The 26,846-nt window shown below is 52.8% G+C and overlaps 1 protein-coding gene across 1 annotated transcript in view; it reads right to left on the reverse strand.

Annotated features, from left to right (window-relative positions):
- Positions 1–1,713: 1,713 nt before the first annotated feature.
- Positions 1,714–26,846, reverse strand: part of SNRNP200 (small nuclear ribonucleoprotein U5 subunit 200) — a 46,023-nt gene continuing 20,890 nt past the window's right edge. The window contains exons 22-45 of the mRNA XM_032958472.2: positions 26,236–26,316; positions 25,701–25,784; positions 24,905–25,011; positions 23,299–23,417; positions 20,895–21,049; positions 18,511–18,700; positions 17,830–18,003; positions 16,778–16,938; positions 16,293–16,356; positions 15,420–15,583; positions 15,047–15,238; positions 14,507–14,685; positions 14,201–14,352; positions 12,500–12,608; positions 11,698–11,806; positions 11,382–11,571; positions 10,428–10,592; positions 9,012–9,133; positions 8,627–8,770; positions 5,035–5,211; positions 4,667–4,827; positions 3,684–3,765; positions 3,007–3,099; positions 1,714–2,388 (exon numbers count right to left, since the gene is read on the reverse strand). Of these exons, the coding sequence (XP_032814363.1) occupies positions 2,233–2,388; positions 3,007–3,099; positions 3,684–3,765; positions 4,667–4,827; positions 5,035–5,211; positions 8,627–8,770; positions 9,012–9,133; positions 10,428–10,592; positions 11,382–11,571; positions 11,698–11,806; positions 12,500–12,608; positions 14,201–14,352; positions 14,507–14,685; positions 15,047–15,238; positions 15,420–15,583; positions 16,293–16,356; positions 16,778–16,938; positions 17,830–18,003; positions 18,511–18,700; positions 20,895–21,049; positions 23,299–23,417; positions 24,905–25,011; positions 25,701–25,784; positions 26,236–26,316 (3,330 nt within the window). The 3' untranslated portion in view covers positions 1,714–2,232. The remainder of the gene's footprint in view (positions 2,389–3,006; positions 3,100–3,683; positions 3,766–4,666; positions 4,828–5,034; positions 5,212–8,626; positions 8,771–9,011; positions 9,134–10,427; positions 10,593–11,381; positions 11,572–11,697; positions 11,807–12,499; positions 12,609–14,200; positions 14,353–14,506; positions 14,686–15,046; positions 15,239–15,419; positions 15,584–16,292; positions 16,357–16,777; positions 16,939–17,829; positions 18,004–18,510; positions 18,701–20,894; positions 21,050–23,298; positions 23,418–24,904; positions 25,012–25,700; positions 25,785–26,235; positions 26,317–26,846) is intronic.

Below are 26,846 nucleotides of genomic sequence, written 5' to 3' on the forward strand. Positions count from 1 at the left end.
CACCATTAACACAACTGACGTGCTTGCGTCCGAGGATGGAATTCCTTTCCAGCTCAGACCCCGCTTGCTTGTCCATCGCCACATATTTAACCTCTTGTTGTAACAGCTCTCTCGCTGGTTCAGCAGTTCCACTGCTGGATTATTTTTTCCACCTGAGGATGACTGCTTGTGTTGCGATCGAAACGTCGTGATATATAATTTTTATTTTATTTTTCTACCTACGTGACTTTACCGAAAGACCAAAGAGTATGCAAGTTACTTGTTTCATGGAGTTAAAGTGATTTGTGATTGCGGGCTACCGAGGCAAATTTAATTTTCTCAAAGGCTGTAAAGCCTCCTCATTCTCGGGTGTGAGATGCTGCAATGGGAGTGGGCCTGTTGCTTTTTCTCAGCTAGCCAGAACATTCCTGTCTCTAAAGAGGTCTGGATTGCATACCCAATGCAGCCTTTACAGCTGCATGAGCCACAGTCCTAAACCTCACCCATTTTCCCTGGGTATCAGGAGGCAGGGGACTATGCTGACCCCAGCTCCAAGCGATGTTGAAATTTGCACTTACAACCTTCATCAGCTAGCTGAGACCAGGCTACTGCAGTGGAAGGGCAGGCACATCATCTTACAGACAATAAACAGTCATTGGACAGATCGGCTCCACGGTAGTTCCTGGAGTCAAGGACATGGGCCACATCCGTTGTCAGTATATAATCTAGCAGATGTTTGTGTTTTTTGGACCCAGCGTGCATCCATGATGTTGTGTGGATGTACAGATGCAGGAACAGTGCTGGATATGATCTGGCCATGCCTTCTAATCACTCCAAATCATGTGCCAGCATCATGACCCACTCAGGTATTAAAGTCACCCAACAAGATGACCCTATCCAGAGGGGTCCCTTTAGCTAGCACCTGTGACAGGTCATAGAATGCTTTTAATGCATCGGCCTTGTCTGTATCCCTCCACCAATGTTTATCTTCAGTGGGTGCGTAAGCCACCACTACCATTTCTCACCTCCAATGGGAAGGCGAACCCACAGAAGCTGCATACACTTCACCACCACACTCCCATGCCCCCCTTTCATTATTTTGTTCAGAAGAGCCACTACCTGTTTGGCAGTTGATTTCAGCCAGAACCAGTCCACCGGACCTCCTGAATACCAGAGATCCAAACGGTACTGGTTGAGCTCCCAACAGAGAAGTGGGAGCCTCTCCTCCACAGGGAGTATCCGGACATTGAACGTGGCCACTCACAGAGGCTTTTTGCCTATTCTGGAGGAATCCCGAGGGTGCGGGTTCAGTCTCCTGGCTCTAACAAATGGGGTTTGGCCAAGAGACGTCATAGACGCCTGTCCTGCCAAGCCTCTGGCAGAAGCTTAGTTTCCTATTTAAAACGTGGTTGTGTTAATTTAATTTAAGGTGGAGGGGTCACCAGCCTCTCACACCCATCTAGAGACCCCGTTGGCCGCTGTGGTGGCTACAAGCGCCATGAGGGGAACAACCGATTGGAATCGGCTTTCCTCCAATGGCATTGTTCACAGCCACATAGCGTTACCGACCGTTAATCACTGGGGAGGTGGAGGTGCACACAACACCACCTCAGAGGCACACCCCACAGGACCACACAAGAGGTGCACAGCACACACCGCCATTCCCACAAAGGCGCACACCACACAGATACACATAGACGCACACTCCGTCCACCCATACACTCCAACTCCAGGTATGTCATATGACATTTATTAGAATCGTAATAAAATCAGGGGGGTTACACAGGGGTCTCAGAGGGGTCACGGATGGGTCACAGCGGAAGTTCTGTCCCCCCACTCTGCCCCCCGCATTTGGAATTTATACGTCGAGCGTCAGTCCTAATGGAGGAGTTACTGCTAGGAGCAAGGGGGACTCGCAAGTCCCGTGGCTCCGTGCCAGGATAGGTGGCGCCAGGGCGTGGGGTGTGTGTTGGGTGTGCGCCGAATGTTCAGTGTGTGCTCACCAATTCCCGTGATCCCTAACGGTGCACGTGTCTATGTTAAATGCCTGTTCCCTGCGTGTATGTGCGCGCGTTAATATTAACTGTGTGCGTGTACGATGTGAGTTAACTGTTTGTGTAAACCGTGTTCACTGCACGAGCATGCGAGCGCCTTCATTCCAAGTCGTGTATTAACTGTGTGCACGTCTGTGTGTGTGGGCACGTCTGTTTGTGTGTGTGTATGTGTCAGCTCTGTCTCTGCACGCGAGAGCCGTCACTCCGAGTCGCTGGCACCGCGGTCGCTCTCCACCGCCTCCTGCACCTCCACGCTGAACCGGTACTCCTGGTCGCAGCCCATGTAGGCATCGCTCATGAAGTAGAGCGTGTAGTGGTGCGTCCCGGGGGCTGGCGCCACAAAGTCCAGCTTCACCTGCACCGGGGTCACACAAGGTCACACGGGGATCATGTGGGGTCACGTTTTATTTTATTTTAATTCGCCGACTCGGTTGAGCTAATTGTGAAATCCGGCCAGCTGAAGTCCGGCTAGCCGAGATTTACAGGAGTGTGCAAGTGTGACTGAGTGAGCAGTATCAGCTTGAGAAGAAACGGGTGGCACAGGCAGATATGGCGGTCGACTTGCTAATGACTGGCACCAGCTGTGTGTCAAGATCGGCCTAGGTGGAGGAGGCTGATGAAGGATGTTACTGGACAGTGTCAGGCTAGGTGCACTCTTCGGTTACTGGGCAGTTGGATGCAGTCACCCTCTCGAAACAATGGAGGGTGGAGGAGCAACGTTCACAACAATGAACAGATCGTCGGGCAGCTAAAAGAGAGTGAGAGTTGGCACAGTGGGGATAATAGGTGGTGCATTCTGCCAGTCATCTCAGTAAACTCATGGCATCTGGGTCTGGTTTCGTGACCTTTCAGTGAGCCTTCGACACTTCATGTCACCTTAACGTGGACCTATCCTGGCACAGGCACCATGGTGGCATAGTTTTCTTTTAATGTCGAATGGCGGCGGCGGCTGCTGTTGTTGTGGTGTTAGTACCTTGGCTTTTTGCTGCAGCGTGAGCCTCTTAATTGAGATGAGGCTGTTGGTCTTAGGGTCGCCGATGACAACCCACCAGCCCTCCTCCCTCTTCTACACGCAGACACAGAGACACACATACACCATCACACACATACACACAGACAACGATACAAAGACGCAATGACACATACATAGATATACAGACACACATGATGACACAGACACTCTGATACTCAGATACACACATATATGAACAGACAAGTTCAGACATTACATTCACAGACACAAACAGTGATACACATAAAATAGCACATAGACAGAAATAGACACGTATACATACACAACGACTCACACAGATACACACACGTAGACAGAGAAACACGTGCACAAAGAAACCTCTGTTGCTCATCTGCCAAATGTTGTGGGCTATGAGGTGGTATGAGATGTGGTGAGGTGTGACAAGGTTTCAGGAGGGGCGATGTGTCACGTGGAGCAGTGAGGAAGTGAGATGAGATAGGATGTAAAGGTGTTGTGTGTCACGTGGAGCTATGAGGAGGTGCGGAGTAGTGCTGTGAGCGGTGAGGATGAGGAGCGATGAGGGAGTGCGAGAAGGGAGTGCGAGGAGGGACGGAGAGGAGGGAGTGTGAGGAGGGAGTGTGGGGAGGGAGTGCGAGGAGGGAGTGTGGGCCCCGTGCCTGTGGGAAGAATGGCGCGATGACGGGCCCCGTCACCTCGTCCTCCCGCTCCAGCTGCACCATGACCACCACGGCCGAGCCACTGTCACAGGACACATCACATGACGTCACACCCCACATCACATGATACATCCCACGACATCACGTGACACACTGACAGTGTCAATGTGACTCCACGACACATGCTCCCCCGAGAACTCACGTCCCCGTAACTCCCCCGTGTACCCATTTCTCCATGTGCTGCCCTGTGTATCCATGCCTCTTAGTGTCCCTGTGTCTCCTGGGTGTCCCCATGTCCCCCCGTGCCTCCTACGTGTCTCCAGGGTGTCCCCATGCCTCTTTGTCTCCCTGTGTCCAACAATGATGCCGAGCTGTCCAATCTTTATAAATTCACTTACATTTAACTTTATATATCGTCTATTTACACGTTACTCCGATAGTCGCTGCCTACATCCGTTTAATGTTTCTGTAACTTAATATTGTAATTGTGCTATGATCAGTCTAAAAATAATCTTCCCTAGGCAACTTAGACTTCAGAGAATTTATTAATTAACATTTATTTGTTTGTGCAATAGTGTAAACTTCTCAAATGACATAGTTTATTACCAATTGTGGTTGGCTCCATTGCTGTATTTTATTTATTTGGCTTCTATCATTTTTGCACACAGATGACTCTTGCAAATGAGGTTCCTGGTCTCTTGAGTCCTCACCCCAGTTACACAACATAACCTTCCACTGATCCCCTTGTTTCCCTGTCCCGTGCCTGTGTCTCACGTCCCCACATATCTGTGTCCTGCGTCTAGGCGTCTCCCTGTACCCGTGTATCCCGGTCCGTGTATTTCCATTTCTCTTCCCGTCCCAGTGTCTCCATTTGTCCTCCTGTACCAGTGTCTCTCGTAGTCCATGTGTCTCTGCATATCCCCGTGTTTCTACGTCTCTGCGCCTGCGTGCCCCCTCATGCCCAACCCTGTGCCCCAACGTGCCTGTGCACGTTGTCCTTGTCGCTGAGCTCGTAGGAGAGCTCGATGTTCGGGTAGCGGTTACAGAAGCGTGCCACGTCAGCCATCTTCGAATCATCCAGCTGCAGCAGCGCGGAGCGCGCGGCGTCCTCCATCTCCAGCACGTCGAAGACGCTCTCCACTCCCTGCAAGCCACGTCCAGCATCACCCCGTCACACCACACACACCTCCGCGTTATACAGACTCCACACCCTGCAGCCCACACACTACACACCCACCCTGGGACTTGTCGAGTTCGTGAGATTCACCTGGTGGGTAAGTCTGGGCGAGCCAATTTTGAGTCTCCTGTGAGTGTGGGTGAGTGTGGGTGAGTGTGGGTGAGGCCCGTTCACCTGCTCGGTGCAGCGCTTGACATGGTCGGCTGTGAAGTGTGGCAGCTGCTTGAGGTACGAGTCCTTGGACCACATGGCCTGCGTGCACATCTGCGCCAGCTCCATCGCGGCCAGTGCCGGGCTGAGCCAGCCATTGCTCGACAGCACATCCACGCATGCCTGGATCAGGCGGATAGCCTGCAGACGCACGTGCCAACAAAGAGACGCGCAGATACAGGGAAAGAGATGCACGCAAGAATATCAATAATGTTACATGCAAGTTCACACATGCCTGGGTCAGGCGGATATCCAGAAGACGCACATGCCGAAACACGCGGAAACATATGGATTATAACACGGAGATAACAACAGCTACCACTCACCACTCAGTGGCGGTGATATCACCACAACACTTGTGCCAGACCAGGTGCACTCCGAGGCTACGTGATGTGTTAAGGCTCGCTGACAGGAAGGTCACAGAAGAGACCAAGGATATTATGAGTGAACTGACTGAGATGACTGCCAGATGCACCACCTGTGCCCCCTACTCTGCCAACTTGCTGCATTTTAGGCACCCAGCGCTCCTCTACCCTCTGTTGTTGTTAGAGGGCGACTGCCTCCAATTTACCAGGAGCATCCTTCATGATCCTCCTCCACAGAAGCCAATCATGACATCGCTGGTACCAGTCTTCGGCAAGTCTGCTCAGCTCCACATCTTCCTGTACCACATCAGACCATCTCTTCTCCAGCTCATGTCCCAAACATTTAGACCCCTCTACCTGGTCAAACAGAAGCTGCTTCGGCATGTGGTGGCTGGCCATGTGGGCTACATGACCCAGCCTTGCCTGCAAGAGCTCACGGATGGGAATATGTCCAGATAATTTGAAGATTTGTGAGCTCCTCACACAATCCTGCCTAGTAAAACCCAGGATGGATCGTAGGCAGGCCAGCCTAAATCTTTCTCGCCGGCAAAGATGTTCCATTAGGGGGGGGTCCACGTTTTGCAAGCATAGAGAAGGGAGGGCATGACAGTGGCTGAGAAGACCCGAAGCTTCATGGAGCAAAAAACCAGGCAGTTTCCACGCAGCGTTATGCATCCGATGAACAGATAATACTGCCCGACTGATTCGAAGTGAGCCCTCTGCTCTCAAACCAGAACTGGTAATAAGTATACTGCTCAGATATGGGAAACTCTCCACTCTCTAAACTGCCACATCACCAATGGGGAGTTGAAGGGGTGAAGAGTTTGATGGCACAAAATTGTTGTGGTGGGGCTGATGGTAAGGACCAAACTCTTAGTGGCACACTCCAGGTTCAGCAGCAGTGCCTCCAGCTCCTTCTCTGAGTGAGCAGCAACCACCAGATTATCAGTGTACATAACATGGTTGACCAACAGGGAGCCATCCCTCAACAGCACCCGGGCATCGATCAACCTGTCACTCTATCTGTACCAGATGGAAATACCTCTGGTACAGCTATGGAAAGCCTCTCGAACTACGTGGTCAAATATTATGGTAAATAATGTGGGAGCCAGAGGACATACATCCCTGTGGCACTCCAAGGTGAACAAGGAATTGCTCTGACTCCCAGCCACCCAGCTTAAACCGGGCTTGGCCACTAAGGTCCTTAATGATTGTGACCATAGAGTCAGGGACTCCAAAAGCACGAAGAACAACCCAGAGCCCTGACCATTTGATGGCCATGACCATGTCAATAAAGCAGATAAATAGGTCTTTTTGGAATGTCCTAAAGCTCTACTGTAGAAGATGGATAGAGAATATGGCATCTGTGCAGGAATACCCTGGTCTGAAACTACATTGGGGCTCCGCAAACCTCTCCTTAGCATGCCTGGCAAGGCCATGTTGAATAATCCTTGCCATGACCTTTCCCGGCACATGGAGGAGGGTGTTGTCTCTGGAATCTTACAATCTGTGTGGTGCCTCTTCTTAAAGAGGGGGACCACCAGGGCATTCTTGGGTGGAGATCGGATCACTCTGCTTTCCCTAAATAATGGTGATGGAATTAAAGAGTGATCTGTGATAATGGGATATTGAGGCAGATTCCATCTGCTCAGTAACCCGTGCGTATCACTCATCCTTGCAGTGCCACACAGCTCTCCGAACCTCCCAGCGAAGGCTGCGGTAAGCCTCCTCATTCTCCGACAAGGGATGTTGTAGATGACGAGAGTGGGCCTGTTGTTTTCTCTCAGCCAGCTGGAACACGGCCTCTGTCAGCTGAATGGGGTTTTAGGTAGAACCTACCACTGGAGTGGAAGAATGGCATGTGCATCTTACAGATGACAAACCGATGGTCAGAGGGCAGTTCTGCTCCACGGTAGGTCATGGTGTCAAGAACATAGGCTCGATTCTGCTGTTCCGTCACAATATAGTCCAGCAGATGTTCTCTCTTAGAACCGGCATTCATTGATGATTTTGTGTGGATGTGCTGATGTCAGAACAGTATGTTGGTAATTACAATCCCATGGGCTGCACAGAGGTCTAACAGCCTCCTACCGCTGTTATTGAGCTGATCTGGCCCATGCCTTCCAATCACTCCGCCCAGGTGATCCACGCGGTTATTAAAGCCACCCAACAGTGTGAGTCTATCCTGAGAGGCCACTTTACCTAGCACCTGGGACAGGAGGTTATAGAAGGCATCTTGACTCATTGGCCATGTCTGCATCCCTCCACTGATGTCCATTTTCGTTTGGAGCATAAGCAACCAACACCATGTTTCCTCATCTCTTGTTGATGGGGAGGCAAACCCACAGCAGGCTGGGACTCACAGCTTCCCACACCTCGCCTCCACACTCCGACACCAATGTCACTCCCTGTTTTTTGGCAATTCCCTGCCTTGAGTGGAGGACTGTCCACCCTGGAGCCAGAACCAGTTCACTGGACCTCCTGTATTTCACAGAGGTCCAGGCAGTACCAGTCCATCTCCCGACAGAGGAATGGCAGCCCCTCCTCCATAGCGAGAGTTTGAACATTCCACGTTGCCAACCGCAGTAGTCTCCTGTTCCTGGAGGGACCCTGACAGGTGGGGTTTAGTCTGGCTATGTTAAATGGGGTTTGACCAGAAGGTATCATGAATGCCTGTCCCCTGGGGCCTCAAGCAAGAGTTTAGTTGGGTGTTTCCACCCTGGTATTTGGTAGAAAAAGTGCCAGATGGAGGGGTTACCAGCCCCTCGCACACACTAACCCAGGGGTCGGCAACCTAAATAACAAGATAAGCAATTTTTTCAAAAATTCTTTTAAAAAACCCTCAATATTTCAAGACACGCAATGTATGGGAATACAAGACGGTGGTCCTTAATAAATTACGTCACGAAAAGTCCTTAAAGAGTCACATGTGGCTCCGGAGCCGCAGGTTGCCAACCCCTGCACTAACCTACATATACATACAAGTAGGCACACACGCTTACCTGCGTAAACGCATACGGGCACCTGCGTACATACAAACAAAGACAAAGATCCCTCCCATATAGCCCTGACAGACTGTAGGCCATGAGTGCGACTCGAACCCGGGCCACCGGATTTATAGCGCAGCACGCTAACTGCTACACTATCGCACGTACACACACGCGCACGTACACACACACGCGTGCGCACACCTGTGTGAGGATGTCCTCAGTGTCTGACTGTAGCTCCGCGTTGAGTTGCATGCGTGAGAGGTGCGCTTGCAGCAGGAGGTTCGCCTTGGCATGGGGGTCGTTAAACTTGGGGTTCGTCAGCTTGTTCGGCACCTTCTGCGCCAGCTGCTCTCCCACACACACGCACACACGTGCACGGGCAGGTGAGCACGCGCACACACACAGGCAGATATACACACAGACACACAGCTGCGGCTATTGTGATTATCATGGGTGTAGCAATTTTGGTTAGAAAAGTTGTTATTATGAGTGTGGTTGTCGCAGTTGTGGTTATTCTGACTGGTTACCGCTTGTATGGTTACCGCCTGTATGGTTACCGCGGGTGTGGTCACCGCGTGTGGCACACCTGACGCAGCAGGACGTCCTCGTGGTGGCGGATGGGAATGGCCGCGTACTCGGACGCGTTGGAGACGATGTCGATGAGGCCGCGGATCTTCGTCTTCGCATTTAGAGACATGCTGAACAGCTCTGAGGGCACATACACAGAGACATGCTGAACAGGTACAGAGACAAAGATTCCCGTATAGCCTTAGCAGACTGTTGGGGCAAGTGCTGTTAGTGAGCACCTATGAAGGCCGGCACGGCACACAAGGGGGTGGGAGGCCAGCACCACGCAAAGCCGCCTTTGTCTCCCAAGTGGTTCAGATAATCGTCACTGGGTGATGGCTGAGCAGCAATCGAACACAGGTCGCCAGGTTCATAGCGCAGCACGATAACCGCTACACTACCACTCCCCTATACACACACACACAGACATGCTGAACAAGTACACACACACATGCTGAACAGTTCTGAGGGCGCACACTCAGAGACATACTGAACAAGTACACACACACAGAGCATGGTGAACAGGTACACACAAACAAAGATACATGTTGGTGGTGTAGTTGATGTCGTCGTGAGCAAGAGGTACCGATGGTGTAGTTGATGGAGTAGTAAGTGGGTGCGTAGTACTGATGGGTGTAGTTGATGGAATAGTGAGTGAGCAGTACCGATGGCGGTGTAGATGATTTAGTAGTGAGCGAGCTAGCGGTACTGATGGTGGTGTAGTTGATATAGTAGTGTGAGTGAGCGGTAGCAATGGTGGTGTAGTTGATGTAGTAGTGTGAGTCAGTGGTACGGATGATGGTGTAGTTGCAGTAGTGTGAGGGAGCAAGCGGTACCGATGGTGGTGTCGTTGATGTAGTAGTGAGTGAGCAGTATTGATGGTGGTGTAGCTGTAGTTGTGAGTGAGTGAACGGTATCGATGGTGGTATAGTTGTGAGTGAGCAGTACTGATGGTGGTGTAGTTGTAGTCGTGATTGTGAGTGAGTGAGCGGTACCAATGGTGGTGTAGGTGATGTAGTAGTGAGTGAGCGAACAGTACCGATGATCATGTAGTTGATGTTGTAGTGAGCAAGCGGTACCGATAGTCGTGTCGTCGATGTAGGAGTGAGCAGTACCAATGGTGGTGCAGTTGCTGTAATAGTGAGTGAACGGTCCCGATGGTGGTGTAGTTGATGTAGTGGTGAGTGAGCGGTACCGATGGTGGTGTAGTTGATGTAGTGGTGAGTGAGCGGTACCGATGGTGGTGTAGTTGATGTAGTAGTGAGTGAACGGTCCCGATGGTGGTGTAGTTGATGTAGTGGTGAGTGAGCGGTACCGATGGTGGTGTAGTTGATGTAGTGGTGAGTGAGCGGTACCGATGGTGGTGTAGTTGATGTAGTAGTGAGTGAACGGTCCCGATGGTGGTGTAGTTGATGTAGTGGTGAGTGAGCGGTACCGATGGTGGTGTAGTTGATGTAGTAGTAGGCTGCGATCATGCCCAGGTTGAGCGGCGCTACGTCCATCTCGTCCTCCAGGCTGATGCACTTGCTGTGCTCCAGGTCACCCAGGGTGCTCTCCACCAGCTCCGACAGGTGGTCCGACAGGTGCCGGTGGGATACACCTACAAAGACCCCCCCATTTAGCGTTAACAGACTGTAGGAACAAGTGCTGTTAGTCAGCACCTATTAAGGCTGGCACGGGACACGATGGGGTGGGTGGCCAGCACCACGCCAGGCCGCCCTTGTCTCCTTAGTGGCAAAGGTTTTACACATCACACTCGGTACTCATTTGAGGCTGAGTGGACCTAGGGAAGCCCAAGACTGGTTAAGATAATCATCACTGGTGTTGGCCGGTGCGGGAATCGAACACAGGTCGCCGGGTTCGTAGCGCATTATAGCGCTAACCACTTTCCATATTGGTCTCTCCACATAATACACGAATTATATTACACATCCTATTATCCACACGGCTTTATGGGAGTAAGTACAGCAGCATTAACAGTGCCGGACGAGATGGCCGACGGTGTGGCCGGTAGGCGGCCCCTGTGTCCGTGTGGCCATGTGTCCCTGTGTCTCTGTCTGGCCCATGTGTCAACGTGTCTGTGTATGTACTGGATGTTGAACTTCTTTCCCACCGTACGTAACCATTCATGTTAATCGGAGGTATCTGTGTGTCCCTGTAGCGGAGCGTCCCTGTATCTGTCTGTGTGCCCCTGTATCTGTCTGTGTGTGTCCTTTTGTCCCCGTAGCAGTATATCCGTGTGTCCCTGTGTCCGTGTGTCTCTGTGTGTCTGTGTCCCTATGTGTCCATGCATGTCCCTGTGTCTGTGTGTCCCTGTATCTTTGTGTGTGTGTCCCTGTGGCGGCATGTCTCTGTGTCCACGTGTCTGCGTGTTCGGCCGTGAGCGCACCCTGCAGGTTGTAGTAGTTGGGGTTCTGGGTCATGCGGCGGTACAGGAATGTCCAGGTGAGGTAGTCCACAGCGTCCTGCTTGTTCTCGATGGTTTTGGTCACCACCTCGGCGTTGAAGTGGTCGTGGAGGCAGTGGTCCAGGTGCGACTCCACGGGCAGAGGCTCGTAGAGGAATTTCTTGAAAAAGTCCTACATGGCGCCACCGTCACACACACCGTTATCACCCGCCATAACCAACGGTTGCACGTCATCGCGGGTTGCCATGGCGGGGTTGCTGTGGCGCGTTGCCGTGGAGGGGTTGCCGTGGTGACTCACCTTCTTGGAGCCCTGGCACAGGATGACGCATTTGCCGTCGTCGTCGACGAGGGGGCGGTTGGCGCGGCCGACCATCTGCAGCACGTCGAATATTGGGTAGTCCACGTAGCTACCATCACATATCGCATCACAAACCGCATCACAAACCGCATCACGAACTGCATCACGCACCGCATCACGCACATCATACACCACATCACACACGCATCATGTACCATGTAACGTACCACACACAAATATCACCCATTTAACCTGAGTCGACCTAAAGGAGAGCCCGGTACCAGTTCAGATAATCGTCACTGGTGTTGGCAGCGAGTGGAAATCGAACTTGGGTCGCTAGGTTCGTAGCACTGTGCGCTAACTGCGACACTATCCCTACCCCAACACATCCACACCATGTTATACCAGACACATACACAACAGAGATGCGACACATATACCACATTACATATCACATACCGCACACCACAGGTAGTGAGGTGAGCATTTATGTACTGGGGGGTGAGCTGGCTGGAGTGAGGGGTGCCTGATGGTACTTGCTCTAGAATCTTACAATTGTAGTGAGGGTGAGTGATTGTGAGTGAGGGTGAGCAAGTGATGGTGAGGCCGAGTTCTTACACGTGGATATTGCCATTTTATAGTGAGGGTGAGTGATGGTGAGCGAGGGATGGTGAGGCTGAGTACTCATGCGTGGATCTTGCCATTGTAGTGAAGGTGAATGATTGTGAGTGAGGGTGAGCGAGGGTGAGTGATTGTGAGGGTGAGTGATGGTGAGCGTGGGATGGTGAGGGTGAGTACTCACGCGTGGATCTTGCCGTTGTAGTGCTGCGTATCCATGACGACCACGAGGTGCGCCGCCACCTTCATTCCCCAGCAGAGCGAGCGCGACGCCACCACCACCTGCACCGCCCCTGCACCACCACAATCACTGTAGCACAACCACTGTAGCACAACTATAGCCACCACCTGCACCACCACAATCACCATCACCACCACTATAGCCACCACTACTGCAGCCACCACCACTTGCACCGCTCCTGGACCACTACGTCCACTATAGCCACCACCACCATCACCTGCACTACCACAAACACGACCACCACTATAGCCACCACTACTATAGAGACCATCTGCACCGCCTCTGCACCACCACCACGATAGCCACCACCACCACAGCCAACACAACGATAGCCACCACCTCCTGCTCCACCCACTGTAGCCACCACCACCACTGCAGTCACTACTATAGTCACATCCACCTGCACTGCCCCTGCACCACCACCACCACTATCGAGCCACCACGACCACCACCTCTGCTTTACCACAACCACCACTGTAGCCATCACCACCACCACTAATATAGCCACCACCTGCACCACCCCTGCAACGCCACAACCACCACTAGAGCCACCACCACCTGCACAACGATAACGACAACTGTAACCACAACTACTACAACCACAACCACTATAACTTGCACTGATACGATGTTGCATGTGCTGCGAAAATCCCATGCATGTGCTGCATGTATGTGCTGCACAGGTGTGTGCAAGTGCTGCATGTGTGTGCATGTGCTGCATGTATGTGCTGCACAGGTATGCTGCATGTATGTGCTGCACAGGTGTGTGCAAGTGCTGCATGTGTGTGCTGGCAAGTGTGTGCATGTATGTGCTGCGCAGGTGTGTGCAAGTGCTGCATGTGTGTGTGCTGCACAAGTGTGTGCATGTGCTGCATGTGTGTGCTGCGCGGGTGTGTGCATGTGCTGCCTGTGTGCGGCGTGTGTGTGTGTGTGCTGCGTGTATGTATCATGAAGTACGATCCCTATATGATGGGGGGAGGTGGCACCACGGCGGGGAACTGCGGGAATGGGACTCCCGACTTGTGGTGCTGAGTGCGAGCGCTGTCAGCGCCACCGAGTGGATGGAACCCCGCTTCTGCAGCTTGTGGGTGCAAGGTGGAGTGTGGCGGGCAGTTAACGGACAGCCACGAGGCTGTCAGTTGGGGCAATTTAGGGAATAGGACAGTAGCTATAAAAAAGGGGTCAGATAGCAATTGGGGGCAGTTAAGTCTGGAGATGAAAGGGAGTGACGAGATTGTGAGAGCTCCATAGGAAGTTATAGGATAAATAAGTATAGGAGTGTAAACAACAAGTTGCCAATTATTACAATGTGAAGTAATATATTTTACTTATTGCGATACCCATTCTGGGTACAAAATATACACAATTGTTAGCGTCTTCTCTTATTGTTTATATATAGCAATATTTAGGAGGCGTTACATGTGTCCTGCATGTGTGGGTCCTGCGTGTGCGCTGTGCATGTGCGTGTGTGCTGCGCATGTGCTGTGCTGCATACGTGCTGCGTGTGCTGAGTGCGCTGCGTACTTTGTGTATGTATGTGCTGCGTGTGTGCTGCGTGTGTATGCGCTAAATGTGTGTGCTGTGTGTACGTGCAGTATATGTGCTGCGTGCGTGGCATATGCGCTGCGTGTGTGCTGCGTGTACCCGAGTGGAAGAGCTGCTCCACGGTGCGCCGCTCTGTCTCCGTGAGCCCCTCGTGCAGGTAGCCTACGCCGTTGGCAAGCGTCTCGCGCAGCGTGCTATCCGACAGTTGCTCCAGGAATGGGGCCAGGTCCTCCTCGGCACAGTGCAGGAAGCTGGGGATGGGTGCGCAGGGTCACATGGGGTCATGCGAGCGGGGTCACGCGAGCGGGGTCACGCGAGCGGGGTTACGTGCGCGAGGTCGGACGCGCGGGGACGCCCGTGGGGAAACGCGGCGGGCCGCGGGTCGCGTTTCGGCGTACACCGTACCGGTGCGGCTGGATCTCGGCGGCGCAGTAGGTGAGGATGTCGATGGCGGTGAGGCGCGTCTGCTTGCGCGAGGGCACGAATACGAGCGCGGGTTTATGCGGGGAGTGCTTGAGGATGGCATGGTACGCGGGCCGCCCCATCGCCATCAGCCGCGTCTGCGTGTGGCTGATATTGAACCCCTGCACACGGGGAGACAACGGGAGGAGCAGAGAGACACGGGGAGGAGCAGAGAGACACGGGGAGGAGCGGGGAGACACGGGGTGGAGCGAGGAGACACGGGGAGGAGCGGGGAGACACGGGGAGGAGCGGGGAGACACGGGGTGGAGTGGGGAGACACGGGGAGGAGCAGAAAGACAACGGGAGGAGCGGGGAGACACGGGGAGGAGCGGGGAGACACGGGGAGTGGGGAAACACGGGGTGGCGAGTGTAAATGTTTATTTATGAGCCAATGAAACGGATTCCCGTGCTGCCGACACGAGCGCCGTGTCGTCCGCAGCAGAAGCACTTGATGACAACTCTCTCCGTGCAACCCCTCCCCACCTGGATGTGTAGCTCGAGGGGCACGGGGCGGACATTTGGGTGGAAGTTGAAGGTGCCGGTGGCCGAGCAGCCGAGCCACTGGGCCACGTCCTTGGCGTTGGAAAGCGACGCACTGAGCGCCACCACGCGGATCGGACGCTCGATCTGGGACGAGATGTAGCGCATCCGCGAGCAGATCACCTCCAGCACGGGCTGCATGCGGACACACGGGGAGACAAGGGGACAACACAACATGAGAACACAGGGGAGGCACGGGGACACACGGGAAGATACACGGGGAGACACAAGGACTGCATGCGCGGAGACACCGCCACACACCATCGCACACACGTCATCGCACACATGCGCGAGCGCACACTGTGGCCCCACGCACCCCGTTGTGAGCGCCGATGAGGTGCGTCTCGTCGACGATGAAGAGGTTGATCCCCTGCACTCCCTTGCGCTGCTTCCAGCGCCGGGAGAGCACGTCCCAGTGCTCAGGCGTGCTTACGATCACCTGGCCCCGCGCCAGCAGCTTTAGGTCCGCAGCCGTCTCGCCTAACGCAAACACAGCCACACAGAGTCATGCACTCACGCACAGTCACGCACACAGTCACGCACACACAAAGACCCCTGTATACCCTGAGCAGACTGTTGGGGAAAGTGCTGTTAGCGAGCACCTATAAAGGCCAGGACGGAGCACTAGGGGGTGGGTGGCCAGCACCACGCCCGGCCGCCTTTGTCTCCCTAGTGGCGCTGTTTACACACTGCACCAGGTGCTCTTTTCAGGCTGAGTCGACCTAGGTGAGGCCCAGGACCGGTTAAGATAATTGTCACTCGTGTTGGCCGTGAGCGAAAATCGAACTCGGGTCGCCAGGTTCGCAGAGCAGCACGCCAACCGCTCCACAATCAAATACACAATTATATGTACACTCCTACATAAACCATATATAAACACACATACACACATTTGGGCAGTATTAGAGATGTGGAGGAGGTGGTGCATGTTGTGCTGGATGTTGTGGGGGAGGTTGTGGTGGTGGATGGTGTGGTGGAGGTGGGTGTGGTGGAGGTGCGTGTGGTGGAGGTGGTGGAACTTATGGTGGAGGTTGTGGTGGAGGGTGTGGTGGAGGTTGTGGTGGTGGAGATGCAACTGTGGTGGTAGAGGAGGGTGTGGTTGAGGTGGTGATTATTGTGGTGGTGGTGCAGGTGATTGTGGAGGTGGTAGTGGAGGTGGTGGTGCAGCTGTGGTGGTGGTGGTTGACACCTGTGAGCAGAACGACGCGGCGCCCCAATGCTCCTTGGAAACGGTCGACCCACTCGCTGTACACCTACACACAAAGACAAAGACCCTCCGCTTAGCCTTAACAGACTGTTGAAGTGCTGTTGGCGAGTAGCACCTATGAAGGCCGGCACGGCGCATGAAAGGGTGGGTGGCCAGCATCACTCCCGGCCGCCTTTGTGAGCGGGAATCGAACCCAAGTCGCCGGGTTCGTCACGCAGTGCGTTAACCACTGCACCACCGCTCCCAACACCGAGCATAAACACAAATAATCCCTGTATAGCCTTTAACAAACCGTTTGGGCAAGTGCTGTTAGCGAGCACCTATGAAGGCTAGAACAGCACAAGAGGGGGATGGGTAGCCAGCACGCGTGATTGTCTCTCGAGTGGCAATGTTTACACATCACACGTGTGCACATACACACATACGCACTGTGACCCAGAATGTGTGTGCGTGTGAGTCCGTGTTACCTGCTGCGCCAGGGCCTCCAGTGGGGTGACGTACACGCAGCGCCCCTCCGGGTTGTGCATGAACAGCCGTAGGATGGCGAATTCCGCACAGATAGTTTTGCCGCTGCCGGCCGGCGCACCGATGAAGACATTGTCGTCGCTGTTGTACACGGCGTTGAACACTGCACACACATACAGGCAAAGGTCCCTCGTGTAGCCTCAACTAACTTGCAGGCCAAGTACCGTTGGCGAGTAACACCTACGAAGGCTGCGTGTGCGCGCGGTGCGGCCGGAACCGCAAGCACGCACACATGCACGTACGTTACATCGCTGTGCAGCTTTGTAGGTGCATGCGTCAGTCTGCAGGGGTTTGTGTGTTAGAGTCTATAGGGGTTTGTAGGAGTCTATAGGAGTCTAATGGAATACAGGAGTCTAGAGGAGTGTATACTGGACTAGAGGGGTGTATACTGGACTACAGGAGCGTATAGCGGTCTACAGGAGTGTATAGCGGACTACGGGAGCATATAGCGGGTTATACGGGAGCGTATAGCGGTCTGTGGGAGCGTATTGCGGGTTCTACGGGAGCGTACAGCGGGGTCTACGGGAGCGTATAGCGGGGTCTACGGGAGTGTATAGCGGGGTCTACGGGAGTGTATAGCGGTCTACGGGAGCGTATGGCGGACTACGGGAGCGTACAGCGGTATGTGGGAACGTATAGCGGTCTACGGGAGCGTATAGCGGTCTACGGGAGCGTACAGCGGTCTACGGGAGCGTATAGCGGTCTACGGGAGCGTATAGCGGTCTGTGGGAGCGTATTGCGGGTTCTACGGGAGCGTATAGCGGACTACAGGAGCGTATAGCGGTCTACGGGAGCGTATAGCGGACTACAGGAGCGTATAGCGGTCTACGGGAGCGTATAGCGGACTACAGGAGCGTATAGCGGACTACAGGAGCGTATAGCGGGGTCTACGGGAGCGTATAGCGGTCTGTGGGAGCGTACAGCGGACTACAGGAGCATATAGTATTCTAGAGGAGTGTATAGCGGACTACAGGAGTCCTGTGGGGGTGCACACCCTGTGTCTGGATGGGGTTGAAGAAGGGGAACGCGCTCTGGTAGAGGCGCTCATACTGGGGGCTGCGCAGCGCTGACACGGGCAACGGCTGCAGATCCAGCAGCTCGGTGGGGGGAGGGTACTTCTCCGGGAGCAGCAGGTGCCGGAACGAGACGGCCAGCTGCGTCTCTGACACTATGCAGGGAGACGCAGGGGGAGACATGCAGGGAGAAACAAAAATGAGGAAACAAAGCCATAGACAGATGTGTTATTGTAAACACGTGTGTGTGTACACGTGCGTTTATGGGTACTAACAGCACTTGCCCCAATGGTCTGTTAAGGCTATACAGGGGATCTTTGTCTTTGTACATAAGTGACAGAGTGAGTATCCGTGAGTGTGAGCGAGTAAGTGTAAATGACTGAGTGAGTGTGAGCGAGTGTGAGTGAGTGAATGTCAGCGAGTGTGAGCATGAGTAAGCAAGTAAGCGGACACACCACTAACTGAACTAGTGGTCAGATAGCAGTATGTGTCAGTGTGCATGTACACGTGTGAGTGAGCGATTGTGAGTGAGCGTGAGTAATTGAGTGTGAGTGAGCGAGCGGAGGCACCGCTCACGAATCCAGTGGTTAGACAGCAGAGTATGAGCGAGCGTGAATATGAGTGGGTGTGAGTGTGAGCGAGCGAGTGGAGGAGCCGCTCACTGATCCATCGGTCGGACAGCACGCGGATGAAGTACTGTGGTGGCAGCGGCTCAAAAACGGGCACAAAGAAGGAGACGAGGTGCTCGTCTTCGCAGAACTTGGCCTTAAGCAGGAAGTACTCGTGGTGCAACACCACCTCCGAGTCCACGTCCTCCACTAGGATCCAAAACGCCTCGCTCTGCCCGTGCACCTGGCTCACCGTCACAGTCACCATCAACATCGTCACCATCAACTTCGTCACCATCAACGTCGTTATCATGAACATCACCATCAACGTCGTCACCATCAACATCGTCCCAAGGATCCAGAATGCGTCGTTCTGCCCGTGCACCTGGGTGAGCTCGTGGGTGAGAGAATGAGCGGATGAGCGAGTAAGGCAATGATGAGAGGCGGTGAGCTCATGGGCGCGTGGGCGGGCGAGTGAGTGGATTGGTGAATGAGTGACCGAACGAGGCCATGGGGGAGCTCATAGGTGCGGTAGCAAGTGAATAGGTGAGCTCATTAGTGAGCGAGCCGGCAAATAGGCAGTGAGGGAAGAAAAGTGTTTGATCCCCTGCTGATTTTGTACGTTTGCCCACTGACAAATAAAAAAAAATGATCAGTCTATAATTTTAATAGTAGGTTTATATGAACAGTGAGAGACAGAATAACAACAAAATCCAGAAAAATGCATGTCAAAAATGTTATTAATTGATTTGCATTTTAATGAGGGAAATAAGTATTTGACCCCCCTGCAAAACATAACTTAGTACTTGGTGGTAAAACCCTTGTTGGCAATCACAGAGGTCAGACGTTTCTTGTAGTTGGCCACCAGGTTTGCACACATCTCACGAGGCATTTTGTCCCACTCCTCTTTGCAGATCTTCTCCAAGTTCATTAAGGTTTCGAGGCTGACGTTTGACAACTCGAACCTTCAGCTCCCTCCACAGATTTTCTATGGGATTAAGGTCTGGAGACTGGCTAGGCCACTCCAGGACCTAAATGTGCTTCTTCTTGAGGCACTCCTTTGTTACCTTGGCCGTGTGTTGGGTCATTGTCATGCTGGAATACCCATCCACGACCCATTTTCAATGCCCTGGCTGAGGGAAGGAGGTTCTCACCCAAGATTTGACAGTACATGGCCCCGTCCATCGTCCCTTTGATGCGGTGAAGTTGTCCTGTCCCCTTAGCAGAAAAACACCCCCAAAGCATAATGTTTCCACCTCCATGTTTGGACGGTGGGGATGGTGTTCTTGGGGTCATAGGCAGCATTCCTCCTCCTCCAAACACGGCGAGTTGAGTTGATGCCAAAGAGCTCCATTTTGGTCTCATCTGACCACAACACTTTCACCCAGTTGTCCTCTGAATCATTCAGATATTCATTGGCAAACTTCAGACGGGCATGTATATGTGCTTTCTTGAGCAGGGAGACCTTGCGGGCGCTGCAGGATTTCAGTCCCTCACGGCGTAGTGTGTTACCAATTGTTTTCTTGGTGACTATGGTCCCAGCTGCCTTGAGATTATTGACAAGATCCTCCCGTGTAGTTCTGGGCTGATTCCTCACCGTTCTCATGATCATTGCAACTCCACGAGGTGAGATCTTGCATGGAGCCCCAGGCCGAGGGAGATTGACAGTTCTTTTGTGTTTCGTCCATTTGCGAATAATCGCACCAACTGTTGTCACCTTCTCACCAAGCTGCTTGGAAATGGTCTTGTAGCCCATTCCAGCCTTGTGTAGGTCTACAATCTTGTCCCTAACATCCTTGGAGAGCTCTTTGGTCTTGGCCATGGTGGAGAGTTTGGAATCTGATTGATTGATTGCTTCTGTGGACAGGTGTCTTTTATACAGATAACAAGCTGAGATTAGGAGTACTCCCTTTAAGAGTGTGCTCCTAAAATCAGCTCGTTACCTGTATAAAAGACACCTGGGAGCCAGAAATCTTTCTGACTGAGAGGGGGTCAAATACGTATTTCCCTCATTAAAATGCAAATCAATTTATAACATTTTTGACATGCGTTTTTCTGGATTTTTGTTGTTGTTATTCTGTCTCTCACTGTTCAAATAAACCTACCATTAAAATTATAGACTGATCATTTTTTTGTCAGTGGGCAAACGTACAAAATCAGCAGGGGATCAAATACTTTTTACCCTCACTGTAATCCTGTGGGTGAGTAAGCATGTGAACAGGTGACCTTGTGGGTGAGCAAGCTGGAAAATAGGTGAGCGAGTGGGTGAGTAAGCAAGCAAATAGGTGAACGAGCTAGCTAACAGGTGAGCTCATGGGTGAGCTCATAGGTGAGTCAACACGAGAATAGGTGAGCTCGTGAATGAGCCGGTGAACTCGTGGGGGAGCTCGTGGGTGAGCTCGCGGGTGTCGTGGCGGGTGAGGTGGCAGGCACCGCACCTTGTCGTCCCACTGGAAGTCCGGCGTGATGGTGAGCTCCACACGCAGCGTCGAGCGGGTGATGGGCTGGATGTGGGTGGACAACTCGAGCCGCGGGAACTGGTGGACATACTTGTGGATCGTCTTCCCCATCTTGGGCATGCGGATCAACTCACCTGCTCGCAGAGGTCACGGGGAGGTAGGGTGGGGTCCGTGAATGGTAAGGGCAGGGTTGGGTTGGGAAGAGGTTGCAGTGAGGTTGTGTGGGTGTAAGTAGTGCTGTGGTGTACGTGGTGGTTGTGTGCAGTGGTCACAGATGGTCTTGTGGTTGTGAATGTGGTTGTGGTGTTACCTGATTCCATTGTGGTGGTTCTGTTTGTGGTGGTGGTTGAAGTGGTGGTGGATGTGGTGGATGTGGTGGTGTTCACTAATCTCATTGTGCTGGTTGTTTGTGGTGGTAGTTGTGGTGGTGGTAACTTGGAGCGCCACACATATCACCATATAATGAGGGGAAAGAAAGGTGATCCGATCTCTGACCCCTAGAAACAGGTTTGCAGAGAGGAAATCTCTCAGCCTGGAAAACATGGGTCAAAGTGTCTTCTAGGCTGCCGTGCCTCAAATATTGGAAGAAGTAGTCACCCCCTGTGAGCGGCTGGCTAAAGTGCCATCTGTTGAGGAAGTAAAGGCGGCGATGCAGAGTCTGAGACCAGGAAAAACACCGGGCAGAGATGATCTCCCAAGCAAAATGCTGAGGGAGGGAAGGTGGCGTTTGTGCGAAACACTGCCCTATATGACATCATAATAAGTGTGGACCACAGGACGGGTTCCCCAGGATTGGAATGAGGCCCTGGTGGTCCCCCTCTTTAAGAAGGGGGACTCCTCTTTAAGAAGGGGGATCCCCGCACAGACTGTAACAACCACAGGGGCATCTGCTTCCTCAGTGTGTCGGGAAAGGTCCTGGCAACGATTATTCAACATCGCCTTACCAGGCACGCTGAGGAAAACCTTGCGGAGCCCCAATGTGGTTTCAAGAAAGGGCGGTCCTGCACAGATGTCATATTTTCTGTCTGCTACAGCAGACAGGACCTACATCTCTGCTTCATCACTCGTCCTGGGCTCTGGGTAGCTATTTGTGCTTTCAGAGTCCCAAAAGCAAGATGATGGGCAGGCCCGGGTAAAACTACGTGGCCGGGAGTTGGAGCCATTCCCTGTTCCTTGGGCTGCGACAGGGTTGTCCACTGGCTCCCACATTATTTCACATCTATTTCGACCACGTAGTTCGTGAAGCCTTCGATGGCTCTACCGGAGGAATTTACATCTGGTACAGATTCAATGGGAGACTGATCGATGCCCGGGTGCGGTCAAGGGATGGTTCCCTATTGGTCAACCATGTTATGTATGCTGATGATCTGGTGATTGCTGCTCACTCAGAGGAGTTGGAGGCGCTGCTGCTGAACTTCGGGCATGCCACTAAGAGGTGGGTGGTCTTACCAATCAGCCCCACCAAAACTAAGCACCTGCCTGGGTATTTTGTGCTATCAAGCACTCCACTCCCACTACTCCCAATTGGTGATGGGGCAGTTGTGGAGAGTGGAACGTTTTCCATACCTGGGCAGTGTACCCATGACCGGCTCCGTTTTTACAGCAGAAGTCTCACTCCGAATCAGTCGAGCAGCATTATCTTTGGCTGCTTGTGAAACGTGGACCCCCCCCCCAACATCTTCGCCGGTTAGAAACATTTAGGCTGGCCTGCCTACGATTCATCCTGGGTTTAACCTGGCTGGATTGTGAGGAGCTCACAAATCCTTGAAAGATCTGAACAAAATCTCATCGGTGAGCTCCTCTGGCAGGCAAGGCTAGCTAGGTCATGTGGCCCGCATGCCCAGCCACAGCATGCCTAAACAGCTTTTGTTCGGCCAGACAGAGGGGGCTAAACGGGAGCAGCACGGGCGAGAGAAGAGACGAGAGTGATGTTGTACAAGAGGGCGTGGAGCTAAGTGGACTCTCTGAGGACTGGTACCAGCGGTATCAAGATAGGCCTCTGTGGAGGAGGGTCATGAAGGACGCTACTGGGCAGTTGGAGGCAGTCGCCCTCCAACAACAACGGAGGGCGGAGGAGCGACGCTCACAACAACGAGCGGCGCACCAGGCGTCTAAAACATAGCAAGTTGGCACAGTCGGGTGTGCACAGGTGGTGCATCGGCCAGTCATCTCAAGTCATTCGACCCATGGCACCTGGGTCTGTCCTGTGACCTCCTGCCAGTGGGCGTTCGACACTTCACATGGTCTTAACGTGCATATAGCCTGGAAAAAGCACCGTGATCACGTCACCGCCACTTAGTGGGGAATAGCGGTTGTTTTTGTTGTTGGTGGCAGTAGTGGTGGTTGCAGTGGTGTTGGTAGTGGTAATAGTGGTGGTGTTCACCGATCTCGTTGTGATTGAGGTCGTAGAAGCGCTCCCAGGGGAAGTTCTTCTTTTCGATCTTCTTGACGACTTCCTCTGGGATTTTCCTGAACTGGCGCAGGGGGCTCATCGACTGCCACCTGCACCACGGACACCAACACAACCACCAAGTCTACACCACAATCACGGACACCACCACAACCACCAGGATGGCTACAACCATGATCACAACCACGGTCACAACCACAGCTACTACTACTACTGTCACAACTATACCCACCACCACGTTCACAACCACCACCACCGTCACAATCACAACCACCAGCACGGCAACGACAATGGCCACAACTATAACCACGTCTACAACAACCACAACCACCAGCATGGCAATAACCACGGTCACAACCACCAACATAGCATCAACCACGGTCAAAACCACCACCACAGCTACTATCACTGTCACAACTACAACCACGGCCACAAACATGGCCACAACAACCACAACCACGGTCACAAACACCACCACAGCAACAACCACGGCCAACACCACAAGCACATTGACAACTACGACCACGGTTACAACCAAAGATAAAAACAAAGATCCCCTGTATAGCCTTAACAGACTGGGGCAAGTGCTGTTAGTGAGCACCTATGAAGGCTGGAACAGCACACAAAGGAGTAGGTGGCCAACACCACGCCCGGCCGCTTTTGTCTCCCTAGTGCGAATGTTTATAGACTGCACCAGGTACTCATTTGAGGCTGAGTCGACCTAGGGGAGGCCCAGGACGGATTCAGATCATCGTCACTGGCGTTCGCCATGAGCGAGAATCAAACGCAGGTCGCTAGGTTCATAGCACAGCACGTTAACTGTTGCGCTACCCGATAACAACCACAACCATGATCACAACAACCCCACCCATGGCCACATCCACGGTCACAACCACGGCCACTACCACGACTTCATTGTGAATCCACGGTGAAACTGATAAGCACAGTGAAACTGCGGTGAATACATGGTAAAAGTGCTGTAAGAACTATGGGTAATCCACAGTACCTACAATAAAAACTGCGGTAAACCAATGGTGACACCGCATTGACGACCAGTGAATCCACGATGAAACCACATGTGTTTCAAGGCATGTGTGTGTACACAGCGTGTGTGAGTATACACCTGTAAATATGCGTATGCAGGGGTGTGTATGTTATTATTTATTAGTTTTATTTTACCAGGTAAGGTCCACTGAGCTGTACAATTATTTTTCATAAGCGACCTGGCCACGAACGATAACTCAAAGTGGTTCATCATGTGGAAATTTACAGCAGCCAAATAGTCTAAACGCATGTTGATTCTAAATGTGGCAGGAAAAACCGGAGGACTTAGAGAAAAATCCACGCAACATGCAAACTCTAAATATACAGGTGTCAGGGACGGAATCGGACCCATGAGCTGCTGTATACCAAGTGAGGTAGTTCACATCTCGCTACCGTGGCACCTTATAGGTGTATACACAAATGAATATGTGTGTGTGCATGTCTGTGCGTGTACACGACACGTGTGCGCACGTGCATGCATCTCGTGCATCTGTTCATGGTGTGTGCACAGGCACGTGTGTACGCGTGTGCGTACATGCGTTTGTCGATCATCTTGCAGAGGCTGAGCACTTTGTCCGTGAGCTGGGCCCAGCCGCGGTGCAGAACCATCTCAAACAGGCAGCGCATCAGTCTTCCTGCAGACTGTACGCGCACACACATGCACACACTCATATAAAGATCCGCCGTATATCCTTAACAGACTGTTGGGGCAAATGCAGGAAGCGAGCACCTATGAAGGTCGACATGGCGCACGAGGGGGTGGGTGGCTAGCACCACGCCCCACCGATCTTTGCCTCCCTAGTGGCGATGTTTACACACCACACCAGGCACTTATTTGAGGCAGAGTCGACCTAGGCTAGGCCCAGGACTGGTTCAAATAATCGCCACTGGTGTTGGCCATGAGCGGGAGTCGAACTCAGGTTGCCGGGTTCATAGCGCGGCACGCTACCCACTATACGACCGCTCACACACACACACTGGAACAAATATCCCCTGTGTCGCCTCACATGGGCTGTAGGGGAAAGTGCTATTAACGAGCAGCACTTTTGAAGGCGGGCATGGCACACGCGCAGCTGCCTTTGTCTCCACAATGCTGATGTTGACACATCACACCAGGTACTCGTGGAAAGGCTGAGTCGATCGAGAGGATAGCTCAGATACCGGTTCGGATATTCATCACTGGTGTTGGCCGTGAGCGGGAACCGAACTCCGATTGACAAGCCTTTCGTGTGATGCGCTAACCACTACACCACCACTCCCCCCCCACACACACTGACCCCCTCCTCTCCGCCCACGCGTGTGGCCCCGTCCGTGCGTATGTGCGCTCGTACCTGTGTGACGTACACCATGTCTGCCATCAGGGCAAATCCCTCCAGCTTCAGCTGCGAGATGTACGCCTGCAGCAGCACATTGATCTGCAGCACACACACAGCACAAATGCACGTTAAGCACACGCACGCAGCACACACACGCACTGGGGCAGCACACACATGGACCCTCGCAGAATGCAGCACACACATGCACCCTCGCAGAATGCAGCACACATGTGCAACTGTGTGTGTGTTCGTCAGTCTATGTGCGTGCGAAGGGTATGTGTGTATGCTCACGCACCGTGGCACTGGTCTCCTCAATACGCGAGTGTGTGAGTGAATTTGTGCCATTGTGTGTGTGAATCGATGAGTGTGAGTGTGTGAGTGAATGTGTTATTGAATGTGTGCGAGTGAATGAGTAGATGTCAGTGAATGTGTGAGTGAATAAATGTGAGTGTGAGTGAATGAGTGGATGTGTGTGAGTGAATGAGTGGATGTGAGTGAATGAATGTGTGAATGCGAGTGCATGAGTGAACGAGTTATTGTGGTCATTCACCTTGGCGCTGGGCTCCTCGATGCTCTCTTTCACTGGGATGGGAACTCTCTCCAGGAGCTTCTGCAACTCCAGCTTCTCCTCCTGTGCACACGCACAAATATACACACACATATAGACACACACAGACACACATATATATCGACACACACATATACATATGAACAAAGACAAATACAGAGATCCCCCGAACAGACTGTTGGGGCAAGTGCTGTTAGCGAGCACCTATGAAGGCCGGCACGGCACAGGAGGAGGTGGGTAGCCAGTACCAAGCCCGGCCGCCTGTCTCCCTCGTGACGATGTTTACACACCGCACCAGGTACTCAGCCTCAAATAAGTCGACTTAGGGGAGGCCCAGGACCAGTTCAGATAATCATGACCGGTGTTGGCTGCTCGCGGAAATTGAACTCGGAATGCCGGGTTCGTAGCACAGCACGCTAACCCCTACACTACCGCTCCCCACACGCGCAGACACACAGGAGACAAACACACACACGCGCAGACACACAACAACCGCCATTCATCACTAAGTAGCGGTAATGTCACCACGGCGCTTGTGCCAGGCTATGTGCAGGTTAAAGCCTCATATAAAGACACATATGCACACACACACA

Source organism: Petromyzon marinus, chromosome 21 (assembly GCF_048934315.1).
Source record: "Petromyzon marinus isolate PM22_M1 ecotype Great Lakes invasive population chromosome 21, UKy_Petmar_22M1.pri1.0, whole genome shotgun sequence".
NCBI lineage: Eukaryota > Metazoa > Chordata > Hyperoartia > Petromyzontiformes > Petromyzontidae > Petromyzon > Petromyzon marinus.